This window comes from Rhinoraja longicauda, chromosome 24, assembly GCF_053455715.1.
Source record: "Rhinoraja longicauda isolate Sanriku21f chromosome 24, sRhiLon1.1, whole genome shotgun sequence".
Classification (NCBI taxonomy): domain Eukaryota; kingdom Metazoa; phylum Chordata; class Chondrichthyes; order Rajiformes; family Arhynchobatidae; genus Rhinoraja; species Rhinoraja longicauda.
The window spans coordinates 17,387,598-17,414,639 of record NC_135976.1 but is presented as its reverse complement, the minus strand read 5'-3'; the positions used below and the strand labels follow the sequence as shown (position 1 = coordinate 17,414,639).

At 41.5% G+C, this 27,042-nt stretch overlaps 1 protein-coding gene across 3 annotated transcripts in view; it reads left to right on the top strand.

The window, feature by feature from the left end:
• LOC144605450 (TBC1 domain family member 22B-like) overlaps positions 1–27,042 on the top strand; it is a 187,687-nt gene that overhangs the window by 99,166 nt on the left and 61,479 nt on the right. For all 3 annotated transcript variants that reach the window (XM_078420722.1, XM_078420721.1, XM_078420720.1), the window contains 2 exons: positions 2,227–2,341; positions 26,769–26,875. In XM_078420722.1, the coding sequence (XP_078276848.1) occupies positions 2,227–2,341; positions 26,769–26,875 (222 nt within the window). The remainder of the gene's footprint in view (positions 1–2,226; positions 2,342–26,768; positions 26,876–27,042) is intronic.

The window sequence follows — 27,042 nt, the reverse complement described above, 5'->3', positions numbered from 1 at the left end:
TGTTTCCATGCTGTATCTTTAAACTAAACTATCTCCCATATAGAAATCATTGCAGCTATTTTCTTCAAATCTGTGATGTGTATGCCTGCTGTGTCGACTTGCAGCAAGTTTTCACATGTTCTGTTGGCCATATGTCGTGAACTTCTAAAGCAATGGTGCAGATTTTAAGGTCAGTTGTGAAGAAATGGTGTTTGCCATTCATCATGCTGTCAGCTGCATATAGTCATTTTGTCAGGTTTTGAATTGGATTTAAGTATTTGGATTAGATATTGAAAAATTGTATGTTTAGAAAGTGAAACAGATCTGATAGAAAGAACAATAAGGTAGGATAAAACAAAGGAATTTAGTTAAGTTTAGAGATACAGCGTGGAAACAGGCACTTTGGCCCACCGAGTCTGTGCCGACCAGTGATCACATGTATACTAGTTCTATCTTACACACAATTTACAGAAGCCAATTAGCCCACAAACCTGCACGGCTTTGAAATGTGGAAGGAAATCGGAGCAACCGGAAAAAAAAAATGCGATCACAGGGAGAACGTACAGACTCCGTACAGACAGCATCCGTAGTTATGATTGAATCCAGGTCTCTGGCGATATAAGGCAGCAACTCTACCGCTGTGCCACTGTGCGGCCCTGAGTCCCCATGGTTGTCAAATTATATTGTTGGTGCTACAGAGATTATTTTGCAATAATCATGAGTTAACAAACTGAAAATTCATTGTGCTGAAATACACTGACATTTTGGCATTTCATTTTAACAGTCAACTGATGGGTAAACGTGAAAAAGCAAAACGTAGGAGATAGTCGTTTTCCAGCATTGTATGGCTGAGACATCATCTTCTACTTTTCCTCATGAATGTTGTGTTGGGTTTTCTGCCTTTATCAATGGGCTGCTTTGTTATATAGAATAGTACAGTATCGGAACAGGAACACCACACTGCAACTTAATATTTGTTACCTGTCCAAATGTTCTTCATTCTAATGAAAAGTCAGCAACCCCTAGCTCAATTTCTGTGTAAAATGTGAAAAGCAAGTCACTGCAAGTCCAGTTTGCTTATGTGATTTAATTATGGCCAACAGTTACATCATAAAACCCTCACTACTACCTGGCCTATTGAGTATTTTCAGCATTTTCTGCTATTTTAATATAGTACCGAAAATTTTCTGAAAATAGGCTCTGGAGCTGGTAAGAGTTTAGAGGGACATGGGCCAAAAGCAGACAAAGGGCCCAGAATGCTAACTTGGTCAGCATGAACAAGATGGGCGAGGAGGATGCTATGAGGCTGCAGGGTGACTTGGATAGGTTGGGCGAGTGGGCAGAAGCATGGCAGATCCAGTATAATGTGGATAAATGTGAGGTTATCCACTTTGTTGGCAAGAACAGCAAGGCAGATTATTATCTGAATGGTGTCAGATTAGGAGAAGGGGAGATGCAACGAGACCTGGGTGTGCTTGTACATCTGTCACTGAAAGTAGGCATGCAGATACAGCAGGCAGTGAAGAAAGCTAATGGCATGTTGACCTTCATTGCGAGAGGAGTTGAGTTTAAGAGCAAGGATGTCCCCTAATTTGAGGAAGGACATTATTGCCATTGAGGGAGTGCAGCGAAGGTTCACCAGGTTAATTCCTAGGATGGCGGAACTGACATATGATGAAAGAATGGTTCGACTAGGCTTGTATTCACTGGAATTTAGAAGGATGAGAGGGGATCTTACAGAAGCATATAAAATTCATAGAGGATTGGACAGGGTAGATGAAAGAAAAATGTTCCTGATGTTGGGGGAGTCCAGAACCAGGGGTCACAGTTTAAGAATAAGGGGTAGGCCATTTAGGACTGAGATGAGGAAAAACTTTTTCACCCAGAGTGTTGTGAATCTGTGGAATTCTCTGCCACAGAAAGTAGTGGATGAGAATTCACTGGTGTTTTCAAGAGAAATTTAGATTTATCCCTTGGGGCTTACGGAGTCAAGGGATATGTGGAAAAAGCAGGAACGGGGTACTGATTTTGGATGATCAGCCATGATCATGTTGAATGGCGGTACTGGCTCGAAGGGCTGAATGGCCTACTCCTGCACCTATTTTCTATGTTTCACTTGAAATCTCAAATGATGTAGATATATAATATGACAAATGTCTAATTCTATGTGTGCTTTTTAAATTATGTTACTCATACAGTTGAAATAGTGTTCTGCAAGTTTATCTGGTTGTGCTTTTTATTTTGCAGATCTTTGAAAGAATTCTCTTCATATGGGCCATTCGACATCCAGCGAGTGGTTACGTGCAAGGAATTAACGACCTAGTTACTCCTTTCTTTGTGGTATTCCTTTCAGAGCACGTGGGTAAGTTTCAAAAATTCAAAAATGGCCTGATGACTGGACTAAAAGGCTCGGGGCTATATCACATTCACAGTGTCATGTATGTGTTGACACAAGGAACCGCAGATGATGAAATCTTGAGCATAACATAAAGTACTGGAGGAACTCTGTGGGTCAGGCAGTATATGGAAAGAAAACATCGCCTGTCCATTCCCCCCCCATAGATGTTGTCTGACCCGCTGAGTTCCTCTGGCACTTTGTGCTATGTGCATGTTATTGTCACTGCACTGACCAAAAGCTTTCAAGATACTGGAGAAGATGTTGGAAATTTACAAGGTACAGAACCGTGAGGTTTTATTTTTTGGATAAGACTAACCAGGCTTGATCTCTCTAGAAAACAGAGTTGAAGTTTTTAAAATATTGCAGAGGTGTTCAAAACATGTCACGAATAAGATAGACTCATACTCCCAAGAAATAATTTAGAAGAAATATTGTTATCCAGAAAATGGTTAAAGTGTAGATCTTGCTTTCACATAGAGCATTTGTGGCCAATGCCTTAAAGAGGAAGCTAAGTAAATACAAAGCGAAAGAGAGAGTATTTTTGACAGTGAGGGGTGGTGGTGGTGATGTATCTTTACGAGAGGGCAAGTATCTTATCTTAATGAAAGAAAAGGGCATTGCTTTCAACCTTGATCAATATTGGCCATGTTTCTGTGCTGAAGTACCTCTGATTAAAATCACATATAATGTTCTTTGTGTCCGTGGCCAGAGTGTATTTTTCAACCAGTCTTTGACATAGTGACAACAACATCCCCTTCCAGAGGCATGCTGTAATGCATCACCCTGACAAGCTGAGCAAATGACCTGCTCCCAGGCATCTATCCATCTGCGCAGCTATGCAACAGACTGAGAAAGTGCAGAGCGGGAGGGCAGGCTGACTTGCATATATAACATATATATATAACATATAACAACTACAGCATGGAAACAGGCCTGTCCGGCCCTACCAGTCCACGCCGACCATTCTCCCTGACCTAGTCTCATCTACCTGCACTCAGACCATAACCCTCCAATCCCCTCCTATCCATATACCTATCCAATTTACTCTTAAATAATAAAATCGAGCCAGCCTCCACCACTTCCACCGGAAGTCCATTCCATACAGCCACAACCCTCTGAGTAAAGAAGTTCCCCCTCATGTTACCCCTAAACCTTTGTCCCTCAATTCTGAAGCTATGTCCCCTTGTTGGAATCTTCCCCACTCTCAAAGGGAAAAGCCTACCCACGTCAACTCTGTCCGTCCCTCTCAAAATTTTAAAAACCTCTATCAAGTCCCCCCTCAACCTTCTACGCTCCAAAGAATAAAGACCCAACCTGTTCAACCTCTCTCTGTAGCCTAAGTGCTGAAACCCAGGCAACATTCTAGTAAATCTCCTCTGTACCCTCTCCATTTTGTCGACATCCTTCCTATAATTTGGCGACCAGAACTGCACACCATACTCCAGATTTGGCCTCACCAATGCCCTGTACAATTTCAACATTACATCCCAACTTCTATACTCGATGCTCTGATTTATAAAGGCAAGCATACCAAACGCCTTCTTCACCACCCTATCCACATGAGATTCCACCTTCAGGGAACAATGCACAGTTATTCCCAGATCCCTCTGTTCCACTGCATTCCTCAATTCCCTACCATTTACCCTGTACGTCCTATTTTGATTTGTCCTACCAAAATGCAGCACCTCACACTTATCAGCATTAAACTCCATCTGCCATCTTTCAGCCCACCCTTCCAAAAGGCCCAAGTCTCTCTGTAGACTTTGAAAATCTACCTCACTATCAGCTACTCCACCTATCTTAGTATCATCTGCATATTTACTAATCCAATTTGCCACACCATCATCCAGATCATTAATGTAAATGACAAACAACAGTGGACCCAACACAGATCCTTGGGGCACTCCACTAGACACTGGCCTCCAACCTGACATACAATTGTCAACCGTTACCCTCTGGTATCTCCCATTCAGCCATTGTTGAATCCATCTTGCAACCTCACTATTAATACCCAACGATTTAACCTTCTTAATCAACCTTCCATGTGGAACCTTGTCAAATGCCTTACTGAAGTCCATATAGACAACATCCACAGCCTTGCCCTTATCAATTTCCCTGGTAACCTCTTCAAAAAATTCAAGAAGATTAGTCAAACATGACCTTCCAGGCACAAATCCATGTTGACTGTTTCTAATCAGGCCTTGATTATCCAAATAATTATATATATTGTCCCTAAGTATCTTTTCCATTAATTTTCCCACCACAGACGTCAAACTAATAGGTCTATAATTGCTCGGTTTACTTTTAGAACCTTTTTTAAACAACGGCACAACATGCGCAATGCGCCAATCTTCCGGCACCATCCCTGTTTCTAATGACGTTTGAAATATTTCCGTCATAGCCCCTGCTATTTCTGCACTAACTTCCCTCAATGTCCTAGGGAATATCCTATCAGGACCTGGAGACTTATCCACTTTTATATTCTTCAAAAGTGTCCGTACCTCCTCTTCTTTAATCCTCCTAATTTCCATCACTACTCTACTTGTTTCGCTTACCTCACATAATTCAATATCCTTCTCCTCGGTAAATACCGAAGAAAAGAAATTGTTTAATATCTCCCCCATTTCTTCCAGCTCAGCACATAGCTGTCCACTCTGACTCTCTAATGGACCAATTTTATCCCTCACTATCCTTTTGCTATTGACATATCTGTAGAACCCCTTGGGGTTTACTTTTACATTACTTGCCAAAGCAGCCTCATATCTTTTTTTCGCTTTTCTAATTTCCTTCTTAAGATTCCTTTTACATTCTTTATATTCCTCAAGAACCTCATTTACTCCCTGCCGCTTATATTTATTGTATATCTCCCTCTTTTTCCGAACCAAGTGTCCAATTTCCCTGGAAAACCACGGCTCTTTCAAATTATTATTCTTTCCTTTCCACCGAACAGGGACATAAAGACTCTGTACTCTCAAAATTTCACCTTTAAATATCCTCCATTTCTCTATTATATCCTTTTCATAAAACAACAATTTCCATTTCACTCCTTTTAAATCCTTTCTCATCTCCTCAAAATTAGCCTTTCTCCAATCCAAAATCTCAACCCTTGGTCCAGATTTGACCTTCTCCATAATGATATTGAAACTAATGGCATTATGATCACTAGACCCAATCTCAGGAAACAGTTTGCTGATTCTCAATTGCTCATCAGATGTGAGGTGGTTGTGATGTGTGCCTTATGAAAATAAGTTAGTATTTTACATTTATTGTAAATAAACTTTAATAGAATAATGTTGTTCAATGGGTGATTGATGGACGGTGTGGACTCGGTGGACCGAGGGGCCTGTTTCAATGCTGTATCTTTCAATCAGTCAATCAATCAAACGAAGACCATTCTGAGAGAACCTGGTGAACTCCTCCATGCTCCTCATCGTATCTTGTATTCAGGAAGGAACGTGTGCCAATGCACTAACCAAGGCATTGCATATCCACCAGTTATTTCATGAATCCATCCAAGTGGTGGTTCTCATCAAAGTTCTCCAAGGCACCTCAAATATGTGAATAGCCCATAGGCAGTTGATCTCTTGGTGGTCTCCGCGTCGGAGCTCCACCGTGGTCTCCGCGTCGGAGCTCCCCTGTGGTCTCTTCACTGAGTAGTAAATTTACACGTGCAGTAGCTCATCCTTTTCCGACGTACACAAAGATCCGCGGGACGTGATCCCTGCGTAAGTTTGGGAGCATCTGTACGTTCCACCTTTTGTCAAAGACCTTGTATATATCGTATGGCAAATACAAGATATCAAATGATAAAAGGCCATTTTATTGTCACCTTTGGAAGTGAGGATTTTATGATGTAACTGTTGGCCATAATGAATTTACATAAGCAAATTGGACTTGCAGTGATTTGCTTTTCACATTTTAAACTATGCTGCTTTGTCATTTATGTTTTTTAACACTAGTTCTGTGTTGGTTTGTGTAACTTCTTAAACTGTATAAAAGTTTAAAATCACCTCTATAGTTACATTCCAAGGTGTATGGCAAATTCTAACTTTGTAAGCAAAAGGATTTTGATTTCTCAAAACATTTTCAAGCAGAAAACGTATATTAAAATATGTGTTTGAGATTGGCTTAGCAAGGTTATTTGCACTTTTGATGCGATCTCAAGAATTTGACCTTTTTCAGGATTAGTTACAAGACTTTATTCAAAATTTCAGCTAAATGAGACATTCAGTACACCACATTTTTTTTTCTAACACCAGTCGCTCTTGGGAGGTTAATTACTTCATTAAAATAGTGTATTAATAAAATACTTCAGTAAGTCTAAAATCTTCCAGTGCAAGGAACAGCTTTTGACTATTGATTGCATTGATTTGTGGTGCCCTACTGCTATCAATAACTCGTAGAATACACTGCATAGCAGAAAGAACAGGCCTCGAGTCACTCCAATCGATTTTGTTTTTTGCTGATCTTAGCCATGCCTCTGATCATTAAAGAAAATTAGTTCTTGTGCATATTCATGTATCATTTCACTGGAGCACTGAGGAATATTTTTTTCTGAAGGTAATTCGAGTGCTTTGAATATCGTTGATTTGAAGTTTTCTGTCTTTACTGAGGAAACTAGGGAAAGGCAAATAGTTTGTGAAACTTGTAACTGTAGTTATAAGATAAACTTCCACATCCGGTGTTCCTGATGTGGCCTCCTGTACATTGACGAGACCTAGCATCGACTAGGCAACTGTTTTGCTTAACACTTACTCTCAGTCCCCCAAGGCCTTCTGGATCTGGTTGCTAACCATTTTAACTCCCCTTCCCATTCCCATACTGACCTTTCTGCGCTGGGCCTCCTCCATTGCCAGAGTGAGGCCATATGTAAAGTGGGGAACGGGACCTCCTATTCCGCTTGGGTAGTTTACAACCCAACGGGGTGAACAATGAATCCTCCAATTTCAGGTAACCTCATCCAGGAATCTGCTGTGTGACTGGGGCTGGAGTTCTGACTGTGGGTCAGGGTTGGGGAGGCCACAAAGGGTCAGTAACACGGCAAGTATGGGTCTTTGCAGAGGTCGGCAGTGGTTGTGTGTTTTGGCTGGTTTGGCTAAACCAAAACATACAAACAGGGCTCCATTCGCTGCTCCTTTTAAACTCATTGGGTTCACTTGATGATTTGTTATACAACCGTGTAACATTTTTAAAAAACAGTGAAATCAAAAGTGGACATTAATAGCATTACATTCAATAGTCCAGAAAATGGTTTAGTTTAGCTCCACTGATGCAGTGTGGAAACAGGCCCTTCGGCCCACCGAGTCCGTGCCGACCAGCGATCACCCCGGTCACACGCACCATCTTACACACAAGGGACAATTTACAAATTAGAGAAGCCAATTAACCTACAAACCTATACAGCTTTGGAATGTGGGATGAAACCAGAGCACCCGGGGAAGACCTATGCGGTCACAGGGAGAATGTACAAACTCCGTATAGACAGCACCTGTAGTAAGGATCAAACCCAGGTTTCTGGCGATGTAAGGCAGCAACTCTCCCACTGTGCAGCCCTGAAAGTAACTTAATATCGGAATCTTATTGTGCTATTAAAAAATCTGTTGTGGTATTAATAGAATGTAAGTAAATGGATGAATTTTCAAATCATTTCCTCCCCATAATGTTTAAGTTTATGAGCAGTTACTAAAGTCAAATTGTTAAAATCACAATGTTAAAGTCGCAATGGTAAAGTCACGATAGTTGCACTTGCACTGCAGTCACAATCTAATATTAGAGTTATTATGATGTAGAAATCTCGTTGTTATCTTGCTAGTTTGCTCTGCTTTTGGAAGTAGGTCTTTAAGTTTTCAGTTTATAGCGGTAATTCAATTCAGGGCCTTTTCCCCTAATTTTATTTTTTAATAATTTACCAATAATGAATATTCAGAGATGTTTTAAAAAAAATCTCCAATCAAAGGGATGTTGCATCAACTTAGCAACAAGTTGGAACTGGTAAAAGAAAATTCAGAATCAAGGCCCTCCCTTGATTACGAATACCTTACTATTATTAAATTCAGATGACAAACAGATGAAAAGACAACCTATTTACATGCAACCTCCCCGCAGTAATCGGCTTCTACTGTCTCTTGAACAGGCTACAAGTTTTACCACAGGAGGCCATTTAAGAGATTTGCTTTGGAAATTGACAAGCAATTGCTTCGATTGATATCTGTCTTTTGATACTCTCTTGAACAATGTAACAGCTATTGATAGGCCATCAAAACCAGCCATTGAGCGTGGGACACTCCAGATAATTGAATGAATACTTTATTGTCACGTGTGACAAGTCACATTGAAATTCTTTGCTTGTATACCCAAGGTAGGCAAATAGTTGCCCATAAAGCACGCTTGCAAAGTACCCCCACAAGTCCTTCATTGTTCTCCCCCCTCCCATTCCTCACGGCAGTCCCCCCACGCCGGGTCCTCCATTGTCCATTGTTCTTCCAAAATTGGGTCATTTTGTGTAATCTATGAAATTCCAGCAATATTTTTTAACATTAATATTAGGAGTCTGGGCATACTGGCAAGATTAGCATTTATTGTCCATGTTCAATTGCCCGTGAGAAGATGGTACTGCTGCCGTCCTGGTAAAGGTATTTCTGCAGTGCTGTTGGCAGGGAGTTACAAGGTTCAGGCCAAGCAGCAATGAAGGGCCGGCAATATATTTTCAAGTCAGGATGGTGCCGACTAATGCCCTCGGTCACAGGCAAAGATGTTTTAATTAATTATATTGATTAACATGCTTTTAATGCAGTAGCAGACTTGGAAACTTGAGTGGAATGATTCAGATAACAAATTGCAGCCAATCTGTATACATATATGATGATAACAACATACTCAGTAACCTGAAACATCGCCTATCCACATCCTCCACAGATTGAGCTACTCCAATGTTTTTTGTGTTCTAACATACTCAGTGACTTTGATGTGGACCTGAGGGTAGTTGCCAACATTGAGAAGTTAAGAAAGTTTTTTTGCTGAGAGAAAAATGGAAAGGGAGCAGGAGATTCAGAGGATAAATTTACAGCTTCAATTAGCAAAGGGCCAAGATAAGTTGAGTGTTATCATAAATAGTATTGAGAGAGAATGAGCTATGTTCCATAGACAAGTGAACTTGGAAAGGCAAAAATGGTGCATATACTTGTCATGTTATTTTTTATGTGTCAGCACACTTGACTCCTTAAATTGCAGAAGTCAAGTTTCGAAATGGAAAAATGCAGCCAGCTATTATGCGGTTACAATCATGCCTTTCGTGACAGTGATATATCTAGCCGTGGAAGTCGAGAGACTACAGTGAGCTGTATGTGTTAGGCATTTATGTATTAGGTCATAAGATCATAAGTGGTAGGAGTAGAATTAGGCCATTCGGCCCATCAAGTCTGCTCCACCATTCAATGGCTGATCTATCTCTTCCTCCTAACCACATTTTCCTGCCTTCTTCCCATAACCTCTGACACCCATGCCAGAGTGACAAATATAAAAACATATACAGAAAATAGAATGACACAGCATACGAACAGACCAGTCGACCCGCAATTTCTGTGGCAACCATGATGGAAGAGGGGTCTTGACCCGAGACGTCACCCATTCTCTCCAGAGGTGCTGTCTGTCCTGCTGAGATACTCCAGCTTTTTATGTCTACGGATTAAACCAGCATCTGCAGTTCCTTCTTACACATGCCATGTTATCTCCTCTGCCTGCATGTGAACCATATATCTCTATTCCCTGCTTATCCATGTGTCTACCTAAAAGTCTCTTAAACACCACTATCGTATTTGCTTCCATCCCCACCCTTGGCTGCGTGTTTCAGGAGCCCGCTATTCAGTGGTTCAGTGGTGCTTTTATTGTCAAGTGCAAACACAATTATTTTCTTACAAAGTCCAATGGAGTATTGCAATACCTAAGCACATCCCCGATTAGCAAATTGTACGGAAATAGTCTGCTGATCCCATGTGCAAGAGGGGCCATGTTTTGATGCCATTTTAGGAGTCCAGTCCACGCTTTTGGTGTTATAGAAACATAGAAAATAGGTGCAGGAGGAGGCCATTCGGCCCTTTGAGCCAGCACCGCCATTCATTGTGATCATGGCTGATCGTCTCCAATCAATAACCCGTGCCTGCCTTCTCCCCATATCCCTTGATTCCACTAGCCCCCAGAGCTCTAACTCTTAAATCCATCCAGTGATTTGGCTTCCACTGCCCTCTGTGGCAGAGAATTCCACAAAGTTTTTTCTCACCTCAGTTTTAAATGGCCTCCCCTTTATTCTAAGACTAGCCCCTGGTTCTGAACTCGCCCAACATTGGGAACATTTTCCTGCATCTAGCTTGTCCAGTCCTTTTATAATTTTATATGTTTCTATAAGATCCCCTCTCATCCTTCTAAACTCCAGTGAATACAAGCCTAGTCTTTTCAATCTTTCCCCATATGTCAGTCCCGCCATCCCCATATGTCAGTCCCGCCATTCCCATATGTCAGTCCCATTATGAACGGTGCCTGTTCCATTCAAGCCCCAGGCTGCTGCAGGCCTCCAGCCTTCGTCTTCCCTTGGACATGTGGATTGACCAGCAAACCCACGTCCCTCTCCTCGATCCCCTTTGTTCCCCTTGGAGGGGGGGGGGGGGCATGGTAGACCAGACTTCCGGTTCCAGCAAATGACCAGGCTAAGTTTATTGAACTCGGTACTTCAATGGAAAGTGTGGACAACGGCCATCCATTGCTACCATTTGTACAAATCCTTCAATATATTTGGGGCAAATTTTGTGTCTTCATTCTTTGATTGCTGTCTGCGAAGAAATGTGCAGGCACCTCTTACCATTGATTTCTAATGTGTTAACCAGGGAGTTGCATTATTTGAGATAATTAATCAAATCTAGATTAAGTCAAACTTCAATAAAGAGATTTGATGTAAAGATAAAATACCATGGTAATGGGATCTAATGAGTCATCAAAATCCTCTCCCCTCGGCTCGTAACTGATTTACGTGTTAGACAAATATAGTATTTTTTAATAAATTTAAGTCAAATTGTATTTTGTCGATAGTACTCGTTTTCCTTGATTTTTATTTTATTATTACAAGATGAATCTTCCTAAGAACATTTTTGCATTTTCATAATTTCCTTGTTTATTAATACACAGTTACAACATTAGTCACACAAAAGGTTTATCTTGTACCACTTGCTGAAAGGACATACTGATACCGGTGAATGACTGCAGTTAAACAGGCACACACCTTTGCGAGTCTGGAGAAAGGCCCCAACCCGAAATGTCACCAGTCTATGTTCTCCAGAGATGCTACTTGACCCACTGAGTTACTCCAGCACTTTGTGTCTTTTTCTGTGAAAGTTCTGTGTCTCTATACACATCTTTGATAGAAAATAGAACATAGAAAAATAGGTGCAGGAGTAGGCCATTCAGCCCTTCCAGCCAGCACCGCCATTCAGTATGATCATGGCTGATCATTTAAAATCAGTCATCCGTTCCTGCTTTTTCCCCATATCCCTCGATTCCTTTAGCTCTCAGAGCTAAATCAATGTTCAATTTGGGATTAGTGTTGAACAATGCTGATCAGAGTTCGATCCTAACCTCTGGTTCTCCGCATGGAGTTTGTATGTTCTATCTATGACAGTGATCCATATCCCCCACCCCCGAGTGCTTTGGTTTTCTCCCACATGTGCAGGTTCGTAGATTAACACCAAAGAAAGACACAAAGTGCTGGATTCACACAGTCTGAAGAAGGGTTTTGATCCGAAACGGCGCCCATCCTTTTTTACCAGAGATACTGCCTGACCCGCTAAGTTACTCCAGCACGTTGTCTATCTATAAACCAACATCTGTAGTTCCTTCCTATGCAGGTCAGTAGGTTAATTGGCTAATATGTTATCCCTAGTGTTGGTGGCTGTTAGGTGTTAATGGTCACATAAAAGGGATTGGTTACAGGGGAATGGTATTGCTCTGTGAGCTAGCATGGACCCAAAATAGGCTGAACTGCCTCTGCGGTGCAAGAAAATCAGAATGATCTTATGAATTATCTAAATATTTCAAATGATCTCTCGGGTGGTGGCAGAATAAACAACAATCTGTGTGCATTTTCTCCTGGTTTGTACAACCTGTCCAGACATTAATCTGCCTTCTAACTGCTTTGTAGCTGCGTAATTGAGGTCAAAAGAATTCCATGTCTGTAAATTCCAGCCGTAACTTTTTAGCTTGCAGCTGGAAATTGAGTCTCTTGCTGAGTTTATTTGATTTGAGTTCTGAACTGCACATTCCAACGTCATCAGTAACCATTTATATTTTGCACAAAATATTTATAATATTTTGAATTCTTCTGTAGGGTAATTCATCGTGCAAACTTTTCTTTGTCTAGGAATGCATTGAGATAAATCCTTCATAATAGTATTCAGTTTCTATTGCATTCTATTGCATTGTCTGCCGGCTTAGGTGACTTGGACCACAGTGCTGGCGATGTTAACTTGGGAGAGCACCGAGGTACAGTGAAAAGCTTTGTTTCGCATACTATTCAAGCTTATCCATCAGATATATCATACATGGATATAATCAGTTCAAACTTGAGTATTATCAATAGAACAAAGGGGAAAATACAGAGTGCAGAATATAGTTCTCAGCATCAAGTCAAGTCAATTTTATTTGTCACATACACATACACGATGTGCAGTGAAATGAAAGTGGCAATGAAAGTGGCAGCATTGTAGCATAACCGTTGCTTAGACAAAGTCCAAGGTCCGCAATCAGGTAGAGGTGAATCAGACAGTACCTCAGCTTCAGAAGGACCATTCAGAAGCCTGATAATGGAGGGGAAGAAGCTATTCCTGAGCCTGGTGGTGCGCACTTTCAAGCTTCTGTACCTTCTGCTGGATGGGAGCAGGGAGCAGAAGGAATGACTGCAATGGTTTATTATTGCAAGTTGTGAATTTGCAAGTGATTACATCCAGATTAAAAGATTCAAGGATCGCCCAGTCTACGTTTGGTCTCGCCAATATATAGGAGTCCACATCTTGAACAACTGATACAGTAGATGAAGTTGGAGGAGTTGGAGGAGGTGCAAGTCCACCTTTACCTAACCTGAAAGGACTGTCGGGGTCCCTGGACAGACTCGAGGAAGGAGGTATCCCTTTACTTCGGAGATGCTGTCTGACCCATTGAGTTACTCCAGCTTTTTGTGTCTATCTTTGACAATCAATTAGATGTTTAATATCTCCTTTTTCATTCTCATTTCATTGGTTATAAATATCTTGTTTTGGATTTAATGAAATCTTACTTGTTTTAAAGACTGATAATGTGACATTTACAGCCTTTTTAGTGATGCAGCAAAGCAGTTTGGCTGTCTGTAGAATCGCAACGTATTATGTCATGTGAATAAAATCAAATTGCACATGCACACACTTAGTAATTTGTCAGCACACGTCCAGCAAAGATGCATACAATCTAGTGAGTTCCTTTCTATGAATATAAATCAGAAAGTCACTGACCCATTGCTTTATAGCTGGATACCTCAAGAATATTTAGATCTTTAACGTACCTTTATCAGCTTGGTTTTAACAAGTTTTCGAGGACTTGCAGCATTTCTATTCCTTTCCTTCTGTGAGAGTTTTAAGTTAGAGATACAGCATGGAAACAGGCCCTTCAGCCCACCGTCCAAACTGACCAACAGTTACCCCGTAAATTTAGTCATATTACTGTTGTATTATCTGGCTCCAGGTTCTCTGTGCCGTCCATATTTACCCTTTTTCTACATAGCTGTATCCTTCCACAAAGATATCCCTAATCTGTGGGCAAATTAAATTTCTTAAAATCATCTGTTTTAGTCATAATACTGGTATTAAAGATGCTTTTAGATAGGTACAATGATATACAGGGGATGAAGAGATATAGATATGTGCAGGCAAAGGAGATTAGTTTGGTTTGGCATCATGTTCGGCAAAGGCATTGTGGGCCAAAGGGCCTGTTCCTGTGCTACACTGTTTTATGTTCTATATATCGCTCAAGCTCGGTGTTCTTTGGTTCTGATGTTAACTACAATCACCTTTATGAATATAAGGAAGTCCATGCCACCACTTGAATTCGGCCTGGGGAACTCTCCCCGGTCTATCGTTCAATATTTATTTCTTGGCCAACATAATTAACTTGTTTGATCTGATAATAATCGCATTGTGTTCCCTGCATAAATGGGTTCCTGCTCTCTCTTCATTTAGTGATATCAAAAATTTAGATTAGTTTAATTTATTGTCACGTGTACCGAGGTACAGTGAAAAGCTTTTGTGGCGTGCTAACCAGTCAGCAGAAAGACAATACATTAGAGCCATCCACTGTGTAAAGGACAAAGGAAGTAAGATTTAGTGCAAGATAAAGTCCAGTGAAGTCCAATTAAAGATAGACCGAGGATTTCAAACGATGTAGATAAATAAATAATTGGCTGCAAATTGTAAACATTCTGAGGGAGAACAAGGAAAATAACGAGTCTTATTTATTCTCCTTATCTCATTACATTTTGAGGAACTTGCTTTGTGCAAATTGGCTGCAGTTCTTTCTCGAACTTTATATGCACTTCAAACAAAATTCATTGGCTTTGAAATGTTTTGGAGTTACAAGGACATGAAAGTGTAAGTACAGGAGTACATTAATCTTTTCAAATAATAACAGCAGTGTGAGTGCAAATATTTCCTATTATTTATATCCCTTTTACTTCACATAAATAGATGCCTTTTATATGGGGAGTGCTCTTTTATAATTAAAAAATAGAAATGAATATTAACAAAAAAATGTGATGAATAGCTAAGACCACTTATGCAGGGCACTCAGCATTAATAATGCAAACCTCTGCTGCTTTTCTATTACTCTTGAGTAGCAGTTTGTCTTAGTTTATTGTGTTTGTTTGCAATTGCAGGCAAAAAAAACCTTTGGGAAATGTCCAAATTACTTTTCTTATTTTTTTGTAAACATATTTTCATTCATGATTTGTGCACATTGCTGACAAGTGCCCCACTTGCAGGCTGTTGGCTTCAGCGATTGCATCTAATGATGACACTCTTTGGTGCTGCTGGGTTAAGACTTTTCTGTATACCATGCAGCAATTAAGAATTGTTGATGGAGGTATAAGGGACTGCAGATGCTGAAATCTCGAGCAAAACGCTGGAGGAACTCAGCAGGTCAGGCAGCCTCTGTGGAGGGAATGGACACACGATGTTTTGGGTCAGGACCCTTCTTCAGACTGTTGATATGTTTAAAAATCAGGAGAGTTTGAGATAGGCTTGTATACACTGGAATTTAGACGGATGAGAGGGGATCTTATCGAAACATATAGGATTATTAAGGGGTTGGACACGTTAGAGGCAGGAAACATGTTCCCAATGTTGGGGGAGTCCAGAACCAGGGGCCACAGTTTAAGAATAAGGGGTAGGCCATTTAGAACAGAAATGAGGAAAAACATTTTCAGTCAAAGAGTTGTAAATCTGTGGAATTCTCTGCCTCAGAAGGCAGTGGAGGCCAATTCTCTGGTGGCATTCAAGAGAGAGCTAGATAGAGCTCTTAAGGATAGCTGAGTCAGGGGGTATGGGGAGAAGGCAGGAACGGGGTACTGATTGAGAATGATCAGCCATGATCACAGTGAATGGCGATGCTGGCTCAAAGGGCATAATGGCCTACTCCTGCACCTATTGTCTATTGTCTATATAGAGTGTGTGAGGTCATGCTGTTGGTGGAACTCCTGTTCACTAATCCCTGCCCTCCTATTATAGCCCCTGTTATTCTTGTAAGTAACATGTTTGTGAGGTTCTCTTGACGGAACTTGGGCAAGTTGCTGCTTTGCATTTGCTTTACTTTACTTTACCTTAGAGATACAGCAACAAAACAGACACAGTAATCACTTCGAAAACTAACACTATCCTATACACTTGGAACAATTTTACCGAAGCCAATTAATTAACCTGCAAATCTGTCAGTCTTTGGAGTGTGGTATGAAACCAGAGCACCCGGAGAAATCACAAGCGGTCACAGGGAGAACATACAAACTGTGTACAGACAGCACCCACAGTGAGGATCGAACCCGGGTGTCTGGCGCTGTAAGGCAGCAACTCATCCGCTGCGCCACTGTGCTGTCTGGATTATTACTCATGTGTGTGACAGGCGGTGAAAAGATTTTTTTTCCCTGATGGTGTTGAGGGCTGTTGCAACTGCCCACTTCTAAATGTGAAAAGCAAAATGTCGGAATTGGTATATATGGCTGAGACATCGTCTTCTACTTTTCATCATGAATGTTGTGTTGAGCTTTCTGCATATATCCATGGGTTGCTTTATTACATAGAACAGCACAGGAACAGGCCCTTCAGCCCACAATGATTATGACAAACATGATGCCATGTTAAATAGGTCTCATCTGCGTGTACATGAACCACATCCCTCTATTGCCTGCACTTCCATGTGCCTATCTAAAAGCTTAATAAATGCCACTATCACCACCCCTGGCAATGGGTTCCAGGCCTCACCATTCGCTGTGCAAGAATAACCTACCACACACATCTCCATTAAATTTTCTCACTGTTACCTTTTAGCTATGCCCTCTAGTGTTGGACATTTCCACCCTGCGATAAGGATTCTGACTTCCTACCCTATATATGCCTCTCAATTTTATATAATGTTATAGATAATTACCCTTCAGCATTCAACCAGAGTTGAATGTTCCTTTTGGTTCCATTTGAAACCAGTGCTCCTTGTTATCACATTTTTAATTGAGAACTTGAAGGCAAGGGCAGTCACTCTCCACGTCTCTGAAATTCAATTTTTTTTATAGATGAGCATGGAAACAGGCCCTTCGACCCACCGAGTCCATGCCGCCATCGATCACCCATTCACACTAGTTCTATGTTATCCCACTTTCCTATCCACTTCCTACACACTAGGGGACAATTTACAGAGGCCAATTAACCTACAAACCCATATGTCTTTCGTTTGTGAGTGGAATCCGGAGCACCTAGACGAAGAGAGAATGTGCAAATTCCACGCAGAGAGCACCCAGGGTCAATTCTGGGTCTCTGGCGCGTGAGGCAGCAGTTCTACCAGCTGCACCACTGATGTTTGCATTAAGGCTGAGGGTGTTACTGCAGCTTAGACCCAGTTCAAACTATTCAGCGACCAGAGTTGCAGAGATCAAGGAAGGCGAGAAACTACAGAAGGAGACGATTTAGGCTAAAATTGCAATAAAAACATTGTCAATGAGCACAGAGACAGAAGGGAGGCAACAGCAGCATATCAATAAATTTGCCTAACACACCTACCAAGTCACGTGCCATGGACAATAATGTTTAAAACCCAAAGTAATGCTTTGTGGACTGCATGCAGTAGGTTTTAACCATATGAAGTTTCCTTGATTCATTTCTGTTCTGATGTGTGATCAGTTACAACAAATGCAATCAGTTGTGGCATGTTTATCTTGGCTTCTGCACCGACATTGTGGGACGACGGGCCTGTTCTTGCGCTGAAGAAGGGTTTACGACCCGAAACGTCACCTATTCCTTTTCTTCAGAGATGCTGCCTGACCCACTGAGTTACTCCAGCATTTTTTGTCTATCTTCAGTATAAACCAGCATCTGCTGTTCCTTCCGACACTGTACAGTTCTATGCTGTATGTTAGCCTTTGGGATACAGGTATTTTGTGCACTTATAAGCATCCACACTCAGGAACGGTCCATGGCCTGGAATATTATGTGGTGAATTGCTTGAAGGATATTTGGAGAACAAGCAACATAAAAGTGGCTAGTATTCACTTGTTTGGAAAACTGGAAGGAAGATCTGGAGGTATTTAAAGTAATGGTGTAATCTGGAGAATTTTTCTTGTGTTGGTGATCCAAAATAAAGAATAAATTTAGTCGCATTGAAAGTGAAACACTGAAGCATTTAACATATGCCTGGTACTTGCAATCCAGAATTACTCTCTACTGCCTGCTAATTACTGTGATTGCATTATGAACCCTGTGCTAAATGTACTTTTGAATGGCTGCACGCCTCATTAGGGTGGTAATATTGTGAGTGAATAGCACAATTGAAGCCAGCCAGCAATCCTTAAAGCCAGAGAGGACCTTTTAAAATAGGTGTGATGTGAGTGGAGCTGCTGCTGCCAATTATTATTCCTGAATTTGACCTGAAAGATGATGGATTCCCCAGTTGAGTAGGGGCGCCCAAGATTTCCAGTGGCTGCACTTCAATCTGTTGGATAAGCTGTAAACTAGTGGAGATATTCTGTACCTCCAATGGGCAGATGGTCTTCTCGGCAGACTCTTAGGAGGCAGTGAAACTGTACAGGCATTACAGTCATTGGAAGAATTCAAGGCCTGAGGTGCGGAGTGATATAGCGAGAAGTTGCTCTCATATAGATGATGAAATAATTCACCGTGATATTACCTATCATCCTATCTATACATCTCTTACCGAAAGCTCAATGGACTAGATCCTGATCACTATTAATCGGGATTCTTATCAACACATCTGGTCTTTGTTAGCCGATGAGTAATTAAATAATTAAGTCGGGCTTCACGGTGGCGCAGCGGTAGAGTTGCTGCCTTATAGCATCAGATGCCTGGGTTCGATCCTCACTACGGGTATTATCTGTCTGGAGATTGTACGTTCTCCCCGTGACCGTGTGAGTTTTCTCCAACTGCCCCGGTCGCCGAAGGGCCTGTGTCCACACTATACCTCAAGTCTAACTGGTGGAAGATTTTGATACCATGCTGTAGGAATATTCCATTATCAATGATCGTGGTGCATTCGCAGCCATTTTCAGCCAGATATGCTGAGTAGGTGATCTCTCTTGATTTTGTCTTGATGATCCCATCATCACTGTCTTCAGCCAATTCAATTTGCACTGGACATAGCACAGTATACGGGACTGGACAGCGTCCCAGTTGTAGTACTGAAGAGCTATACTCTAGTCTAGCCATCTTGATGGATTTCAACATTGTTATCAATGCAAAAATATAGAACATTTGTCATATATTCCCTGAACACAAAAAAAAACGAATCCATTCTGGCAATTAGTTTACATTCCATTTTCTGCAGTGTGTTTGTATCATTCACCAACCAATAACAATAGGATTACTATTGACCAGAAACACAAGTAGACTAATAACATGAATACAGTGGCTCCAAATGCAGGCCGAGTGCCAGATATCCTACACTAAGTGGCTCGCTACTTGATGGCCTGACCGTTATGCGGTGGTTGCGGAGAGGATGTTTCCACTAGTGGGCGAGTCTAGGACCAGAGGGCACAGCCTCAGAATAAAAGAACGTACCTTTGCAAAGGAGATGAGGAATTTCTTTAGTCAGAGGGTGGTGAATCTGTGGAATTTACTGCTTCAGAGGGTGGTAGAGGCCAAGTCATTGGGTATATTTAAGGCAGAGGTTTACAGATTCTTGATTAGTAATGATGTCCAGGGTTCTGGGGAGAAGGCAGGAGAGTGGGGTTGAGATGGAAAGATAGATCATCCATGATTGAATTGTTGAGTAGACTCGAATGGCCTAATTCTGCTCCTATGACATAAATTTACCATTTTTCTACAAGCCACAAGCTGAGAGTGTGATGTAACAATCTCAATTTGCGCCAAGATCTGCAAAAATCTCTAGAAGATTGACATCATTCACGACAATGTGGCTTGCTTGATGTGCTCCCTGTCAACCACCCCATTCATTCCTGCACCATTGATGGACAGTGGTTGCTGTATGTGCCAGCTTTGTAACCGCATTCAAACCACATCAGTACCTCACAAACTGCACCAGCAAGAATAAAGAGAATAGGCTTATAGGAAAACCCACAGCTGTGTTACCTTCCATGTCTTGATTTTGAAGCACATCACCATCGTTGTCCCTGGGTTTATGGCGTAGAATGTCCCTACTGAGCAGCACTGTGGGAGTACTTTCATCAGAAAGGCGGCGCAGCAGGTAGAGCTACCCTAACCCCCCCCCCCCCCCCCCCCCATCTCCCTCCCCTCTCACAGCACATCGAGGTCCAGGTTCGATCCTGACCTCAGATGCTGTCTGTGTGGAGTTTGCACATTCTCCCTGTGAGCGCGTGGGTTTCCTCTGGTTGCTGTATTTTTGTTCCATATCCCAAAGACTTGTGCGTTAATTGGCCTCTGTAAAATTGCCCTTAGTGTGCAGGGAGTAAATGAGAAAGTGGGATAATATTGAGCCAGTGTGAATAGGTAATCAATGGCCGGCATGGACGTGGAGGGCCGAAAGGCCCTTTTCAACGCTATATTCCATGAATATAGCTTTTTCAACGCTATATTCCAAGAAGGTGGTTATCAATCAACTTCTCAAGGGCAATAAGACATGGGCAATAAATGCAAAACTTCTCTGCTACACCCAAATACACTAGAATAAATAAAGGTAGAGAAACAATTAAGATGGAAGCTGTAACATCATATGATCTTTTATATAAATTCTTTTTAAAATGAGCATACCGTGAAACATTTGGGGCATTGAAACACATTCATCAGTCAATATTTCAGAATCAGGTTTTGTTAAGTAAACGTTGAGTATGCTGTTTCAAAAAATGTGTTGACAGAGCCACAGTGGCCCAGCAGTAGAGTTGCTGCCTCACAGCGCCAGAGGCCCGTGTTCATCCTGACAACAGGAGCTGTCCGTATGGTTTGTACTTTCTCCCTGTCACCGCGTGGGTTTTCTCCGGGTGCTCTGGATTCCTCCAACTCCCACACTTTAAAGATGTACAGGTTTCTGGGTTAATTGGCTTTAGTAAAATTGTAAATTGTCCCTTGTGTGTAGGATAGTGCTAGTGTACAGGTGACCAATCTTTGGTCGGAGCGGATTCGGCGGGCTGAAGGGTCTGTTCCCACGCTGTATCTCTAAAGTCTGATAAAAGCAAAACATTGTCAACATCTTTAACAGTGGAAATTGTTTAAAATTTCTTAAATCCCATTAGTAAATTCATTTATCAACATCTTATTAGATGGCTGCAAACAGCTCTGCGTCAAGAGTGGCTGAATTATTGGCTGTAATTGGTTAGCTGTTCAAAGCGCAGTTGCTGTAATTTGCACAGTGATGATGATATAAAGAACAGTAGTTTTGCTGTAATTGCTGCTACAAAATCCAGCCAATTATACGTTTTTTTGTTACTTTATTTCCAAAATGTTGATTAAGCCTGCGATTGCATGATTTTCACAAGTTGCTATGAAAAGGCAATTAAACTATGTTTAGCGTTTTGACAACATTTTTGCATCAGTGGTCTTTAAAAGGCTTTATAAATGATCACTGTTTTCATTGTTGTCACCTAAAACTAAAATATAATTACGGATTGCTGTTATGAATTTGGCATGCATATATATTGTGCTATAATATTTCTAAACTTGAAATTGAAAGAGGACCTGGAAAATAGATTTTTTTTGTTGGGATTTTCATAATGGCGCAGCTGGTCGAACCACTACCTCACAACGCCAGAGACCCGGTTACATCCTGACCTCAGGGGCTGTCTGTGTGTAGTTTGCACGGGTTTCCTATGACCGCATGGGTTTCCTCTGGATGCTCCAGTTTCACACATTCCAAAGACGTGCAGGTCTTTATCTTTTCCACTTATCACGTCTATCTTTGGTTACTATCACCTTCCTTTTCCCACCTGACTCATCTGCCAATCGACCCCTCCTTACCTGTATCCACCTATTACTTGCCAGCTCTAGAAGGACTCCTTCCCTTAACCTCTTTCTACCAGCTATCTCCCCTCTGTCCATCAGTCTGAAGAAGAGTCGGCGCTGTGCGCGTGGCAGTAGAGTTTGCTGCCGTACAGCACCAGAACCAGGGTTTGATCCTGACTTCGGGGCTGCTGCCTGTACGGAGTTTGTACCTTCTCCATGTGATCGGGCAGGTTTCCTCGGTGGCTCCAATTTTCTCCCACATTCCAAAGAATGCAGGTTTGGAGGTTAATTGGCCTCTGTAAAATTGTCCCTAGCGTGTAGAATAGAACTAGTGTACATGTGATCGCTGGTCGGCACGGTTTTGGCAGGCCGATGGGCCTGTTTCCACCCTGTATCTCTAAATGAAAAGAGTCCTGACCCAAAACCTCTGTCTTTTTCCCTCCACAGATTTTGCCTGAATTGCTCCAACAGTTTGATTTTTTTTACTTACAAGGACTGTAGTATTTCAAGAAAGCCTACGGCTATCTCTTGGAAGTTAGTTAATTACTAGACCAAGTGGTCCCGTTGGGTCCAAACCTCTCCTACATTGGTGCAGCACCCTCCCCTCCCCCCTCCTCCTGCCCTCTAATCCTGGGTGGGGGATAGGGTAGGGTGCTGATAGTGTGGCAGGATCTTGCATGCAGATATGCTCAATAAACCTGAAGACTCGCAAGGAACTGCAGATGTTGGAATCTTGAGCATAACACACAAATTGCTGGAGGAGCTCAGCGGGTCATGCAGCATCTGTGGAGGGAATGGACAGATGTCATTTTGAGAAGAAGGGATCAGAAATGAAACATCGTACGTTTTGTTTCCTCCACCAATGTTTGGCCTGCTGAGTTCCTCCAGCAATTTGTATTTTGCTTAATAAATCTGTTTCTTCCCAAATGATATCTGGGTGGAGCTGCAGGGAGGAAAAGGATAAATTAGTGGAATTCCTCTTTAGTTTAAAACTACAACGTTGAAACAAGCCCTTTGGCCATCAGAGTCCATGCCGACCATCGATCACTTGTTCACACTAGTTCTATGTTACCCACTTTCGCAACCACACCCTATAGATTAGGGGCAATTTACAGAGACCAATTAATCTACAAACTCGGGCATCTTTGGGATATGGGGAATAACCGGAGCGCCCGGAGGAAACCTACCCATTCATGGAGAGAACATGCAAATTCCCCACAGACAGCACCCAAGATCAGGATCGAACCCGGGTCTCTGGCGTTTGAGGCTCGTTTTTTGGACAGTTTGGTGCTTCTGGAAAATATGATATTATTACTGACATGATGGTTTTGAACAAGGCACAGTCTCTAAATTAATGTATTCCAACGAGGACGGCACAGTGGAATAGCGGTAGAGTTGCTGCCTTACAATGCCAGAGACCCGGGTTCGACCTAGGCTACGGGTGCTGCCTGTGTGGAGTTTGTATGTTCTCTCTGAGACCGTGTGTGTTTTCTCCAGGTGCACCCATTTCGTCCCACACTCCAAAGACGTATGGGTTTTGTAGGTTAATTGGCTTCGGTGAAAGTTATAAATTTTCCCTAGTATGTAGGATATAGTGCTGGTATATGGGGAGATCGCAGGTCGGCATGGACTCGGTGGGCCGAAAGGCCTGTTTCTGCACTGTATCTCTAAAGTCTAAATCTTCAGTCTCACTGTTGTATTCTCTGCTGGTTGACATATTGACTGAATATTTCATATGCACTTCAGTTAGTGAGCATGCTTTCAACCTGTATTTGTTTTTTGTAGCAGTGTCTCATTAAAATGAGTTATGCCAGGCTTCCCAAAACAATGGGGACTCTCGCATCCGTTATCAATCTTCACCATGCATCTTGTTTGTAGATACCTCTGTTTGTGCAAACATCATATACTTATCTCTGGTGCAAAAGGGAATTGATTAATCTTGCAAATGTTTCAGGAATTCAATTTGGTGTCAGGTTGTGATGACTTAGAGGAAAGCCAACCAAAAGTGTTCAAGTTCAAGGTAGACAAAATGCAGGATTTATTTTATTAATATAATAAAGCATCAATTAAAATTTAAAGAATCAATATTTTAGGTTAAGTTAAATTACTACTTTTCCACAGAGGCCTTTAGGCGATTTATTACCACTTAATTGTACGAGGTAGTCAATCTCTCCTATGCACTCAGTAAACATTTAGGGTGAAGTGTTTATACTTAATAACTGAAAAAATCCTTGCCTGCTAGATTTGTGCATCCCTCTGTGTAATGAAAGTATGCTTTGTCTTAGCTGTTTTTAAATGAGATGCCAGAATAAACTACAAAAAACAGCTGATTCAAGTCAAATTGCAATGTTTTTCAAATTGTCTCTAACCAAGGAAAGAAATGTCATCGTTCAGTTACAATGCTGATGTATTTATTTTCACAACAGAACTGAACTATAAGTTATTTGCATACAGCTCGCCTTGATTTCATTTGCAATTTGATTGGGGAGAAAGTTACTTTGAATAGGGGCATGGAACATAGAACAGTACAGCACAGGAACAGGTCCTTCAGCCGACAATGCATGTGCCAGGCGTGATACTAGATTAAACTAATCTCTTCTGCTATACATGAACCATCCAAATTCACGTGCCTATTAAACAGTCTCTTAAACGCCACTATCATATCTGCTTCCATCACCACCACTGGAAGCACATTGCAAACACCGACCAGTCTCTCTGTTTAAAAACAAACTTGCCCTGCTCATTCCCCTTAAACTTCCTCCCCCTCACCTAAAGCTACACCTTCTTGCATTTGACATTTCCTCACTGGGAAAATTGCTTTTATAATTTCATAAACTTCCCACAGGACTCCATTCAACCTCTGGCGCTTCAGACTGAACAATCCAAGTCAGTGTAATTTTATAGCTAATACCCAGGAATGAGTGGGTTAACATATAATGAGCGTTTGACGACACTGGGCCTGTACTCGATGGAGTTTAGAAGAATAAGGGGGGCCTCATTGAGACGTACCGAATAGTGAAAGGCTTGGATAGAGTGGGTGTGGAGAGGATGTTTCCACTAATGGGAGAGTCTAGGACTAGAGAATTAAAGGACGTTCCTTTTAAAGGATTTTCTTTAGTCAGAGGGTGAATCTGTGCAATTCTTTGCCACAGAAGGCTGTAGAGTCCAGGTCAATGGATATTTTTAAGGTAGAGATAGATTGATTCTTGATTAGTACAGGTGTCAGGGATGATGGGGAGGAGGGAGAGATCGATCAGCCATGATTGAATGGCGGAGTAGACGATGGGCTGAATAACCTAATTCTGCTCCTATCACTTATGACCCACTAATTGAGTCTACATCTTGCTAAATCTCTTCTGCACCCTCTCCAAGGCCTCCACATCCTTCTTGTATTAGGATGACCAAAACTGCACATAATACTCCAAACGTGGCCTAACCAAAGTTTTGCAAAGATGCAACATGACATCCTGATCCTCATACAGATAATTCTGCAGAAGTGTTATGAAGTGTTTCCATAAGGCAAATTGACCTCCCAAAGTACAGCACCTCACGCTTGTCCAGATTAAGCCATATCTTTCATTTCTCCACCCATATCTGTAACTGATCTATACACTGTTGCATCCTTTGACGGGCTTCTTTCCTGTCTGTAACTCCACCAATTTTTGATATAGGTACAGGTGTAGCAATGTTATTTTTGCCACCAAAAGGAAAATACTGCAGAACCTGAAAATCTGAAATAAAAGGAAAGTGCCAGAAATAGTCACCAGGTCAGAAAGCGGCTGTGTGGAGGGAATGAACAGAACCATTTGATTGGTGGCCTTTGTTAGATGGTTCTCGTGTTCTTGTAGTATTAGTAGCGCTTTCTGTTTTTATTTCAGGGTTATAGCATCTGCAGATTTTTTTACATTTTCGTTGCAGTTAAGTTTGAGGTGATGACCTTTTGTGAGAACATTAGAGCATTTTGTGATGGATTTATTCTGAATAGAACATCTCTGCCTAAACCCACCTGATCTCCCGGCTGCTAAACACTTTAACTCGCCCCCCCCCCCCCCCTGCCATTCCCATACTGACCATTCTGTCTGGATATCCTCCACTGTCAGAGTGAGGCCCAGCACAAACTGGAGGAACAGCACCTCATATTTCGTTTGGGCAGCTTACACCCCAGTGGTATGTAGGATATAGTAGAATATTGACTTTAAGTTCGTAATCCTTGCTTTTCCTCTCTCTCCCATCCGACCAGGCTGACTGTTTCCCTAATTAAATTTTATCTCTCTATGTTTCATTGACACCTTCCCCTAGCTCACAATGATCTATTCTACATTTTCCTTGAACCTAATCCCCCTTGATGCCTCATTTTCACACCTTATCCTTCCATATCTCTGTGTCTCCCTCTCCCCTGACTCTCAATCTGAAGATCTCGACTTGAAATGTCACCCATTCCTTCTATTCAGAGATGCTGCCAGTCCTGCTGAGTTCTTCCAGCTAGTCTAGTATCTAGTCTTGATGATAATGATACTAGCAGCTATTTAACTTTTAAATGATGCTCAATGTGTAATATTTTTTGTTTCTTTACTGTATTGCAAATGAACTTAGTTTAAAGAGTGTTATACTATTCTGAAGGTTTTAGTTGTACTAATCTGGTTATTATTTTATTGAAAATGTGGATTCAATATTGATGTTCTTTATTTTTATCATTGCAGAAGAAGGTGTAGAAAACTTTGAGGTTACAAACTTGTCTGAAGTTGTCCAGCGGAACATTGAAGCCGATAGTTTCTGGTGTATGAGCAAGCTGTTGGATGGAATACAGGTAAAGTTGATTATCTGATAGATCTCCATTTTTAATTTGTTACCACCCCACCATCCATTCACTTGACTTACCCTACATCTTGCTGTTGCTATTTAGTTTAGTTTAGAGAAACAGCACAGAAACAGGCCCTTCGACCCACCTTGTCCATGCCAACCAGCGATCCTTGT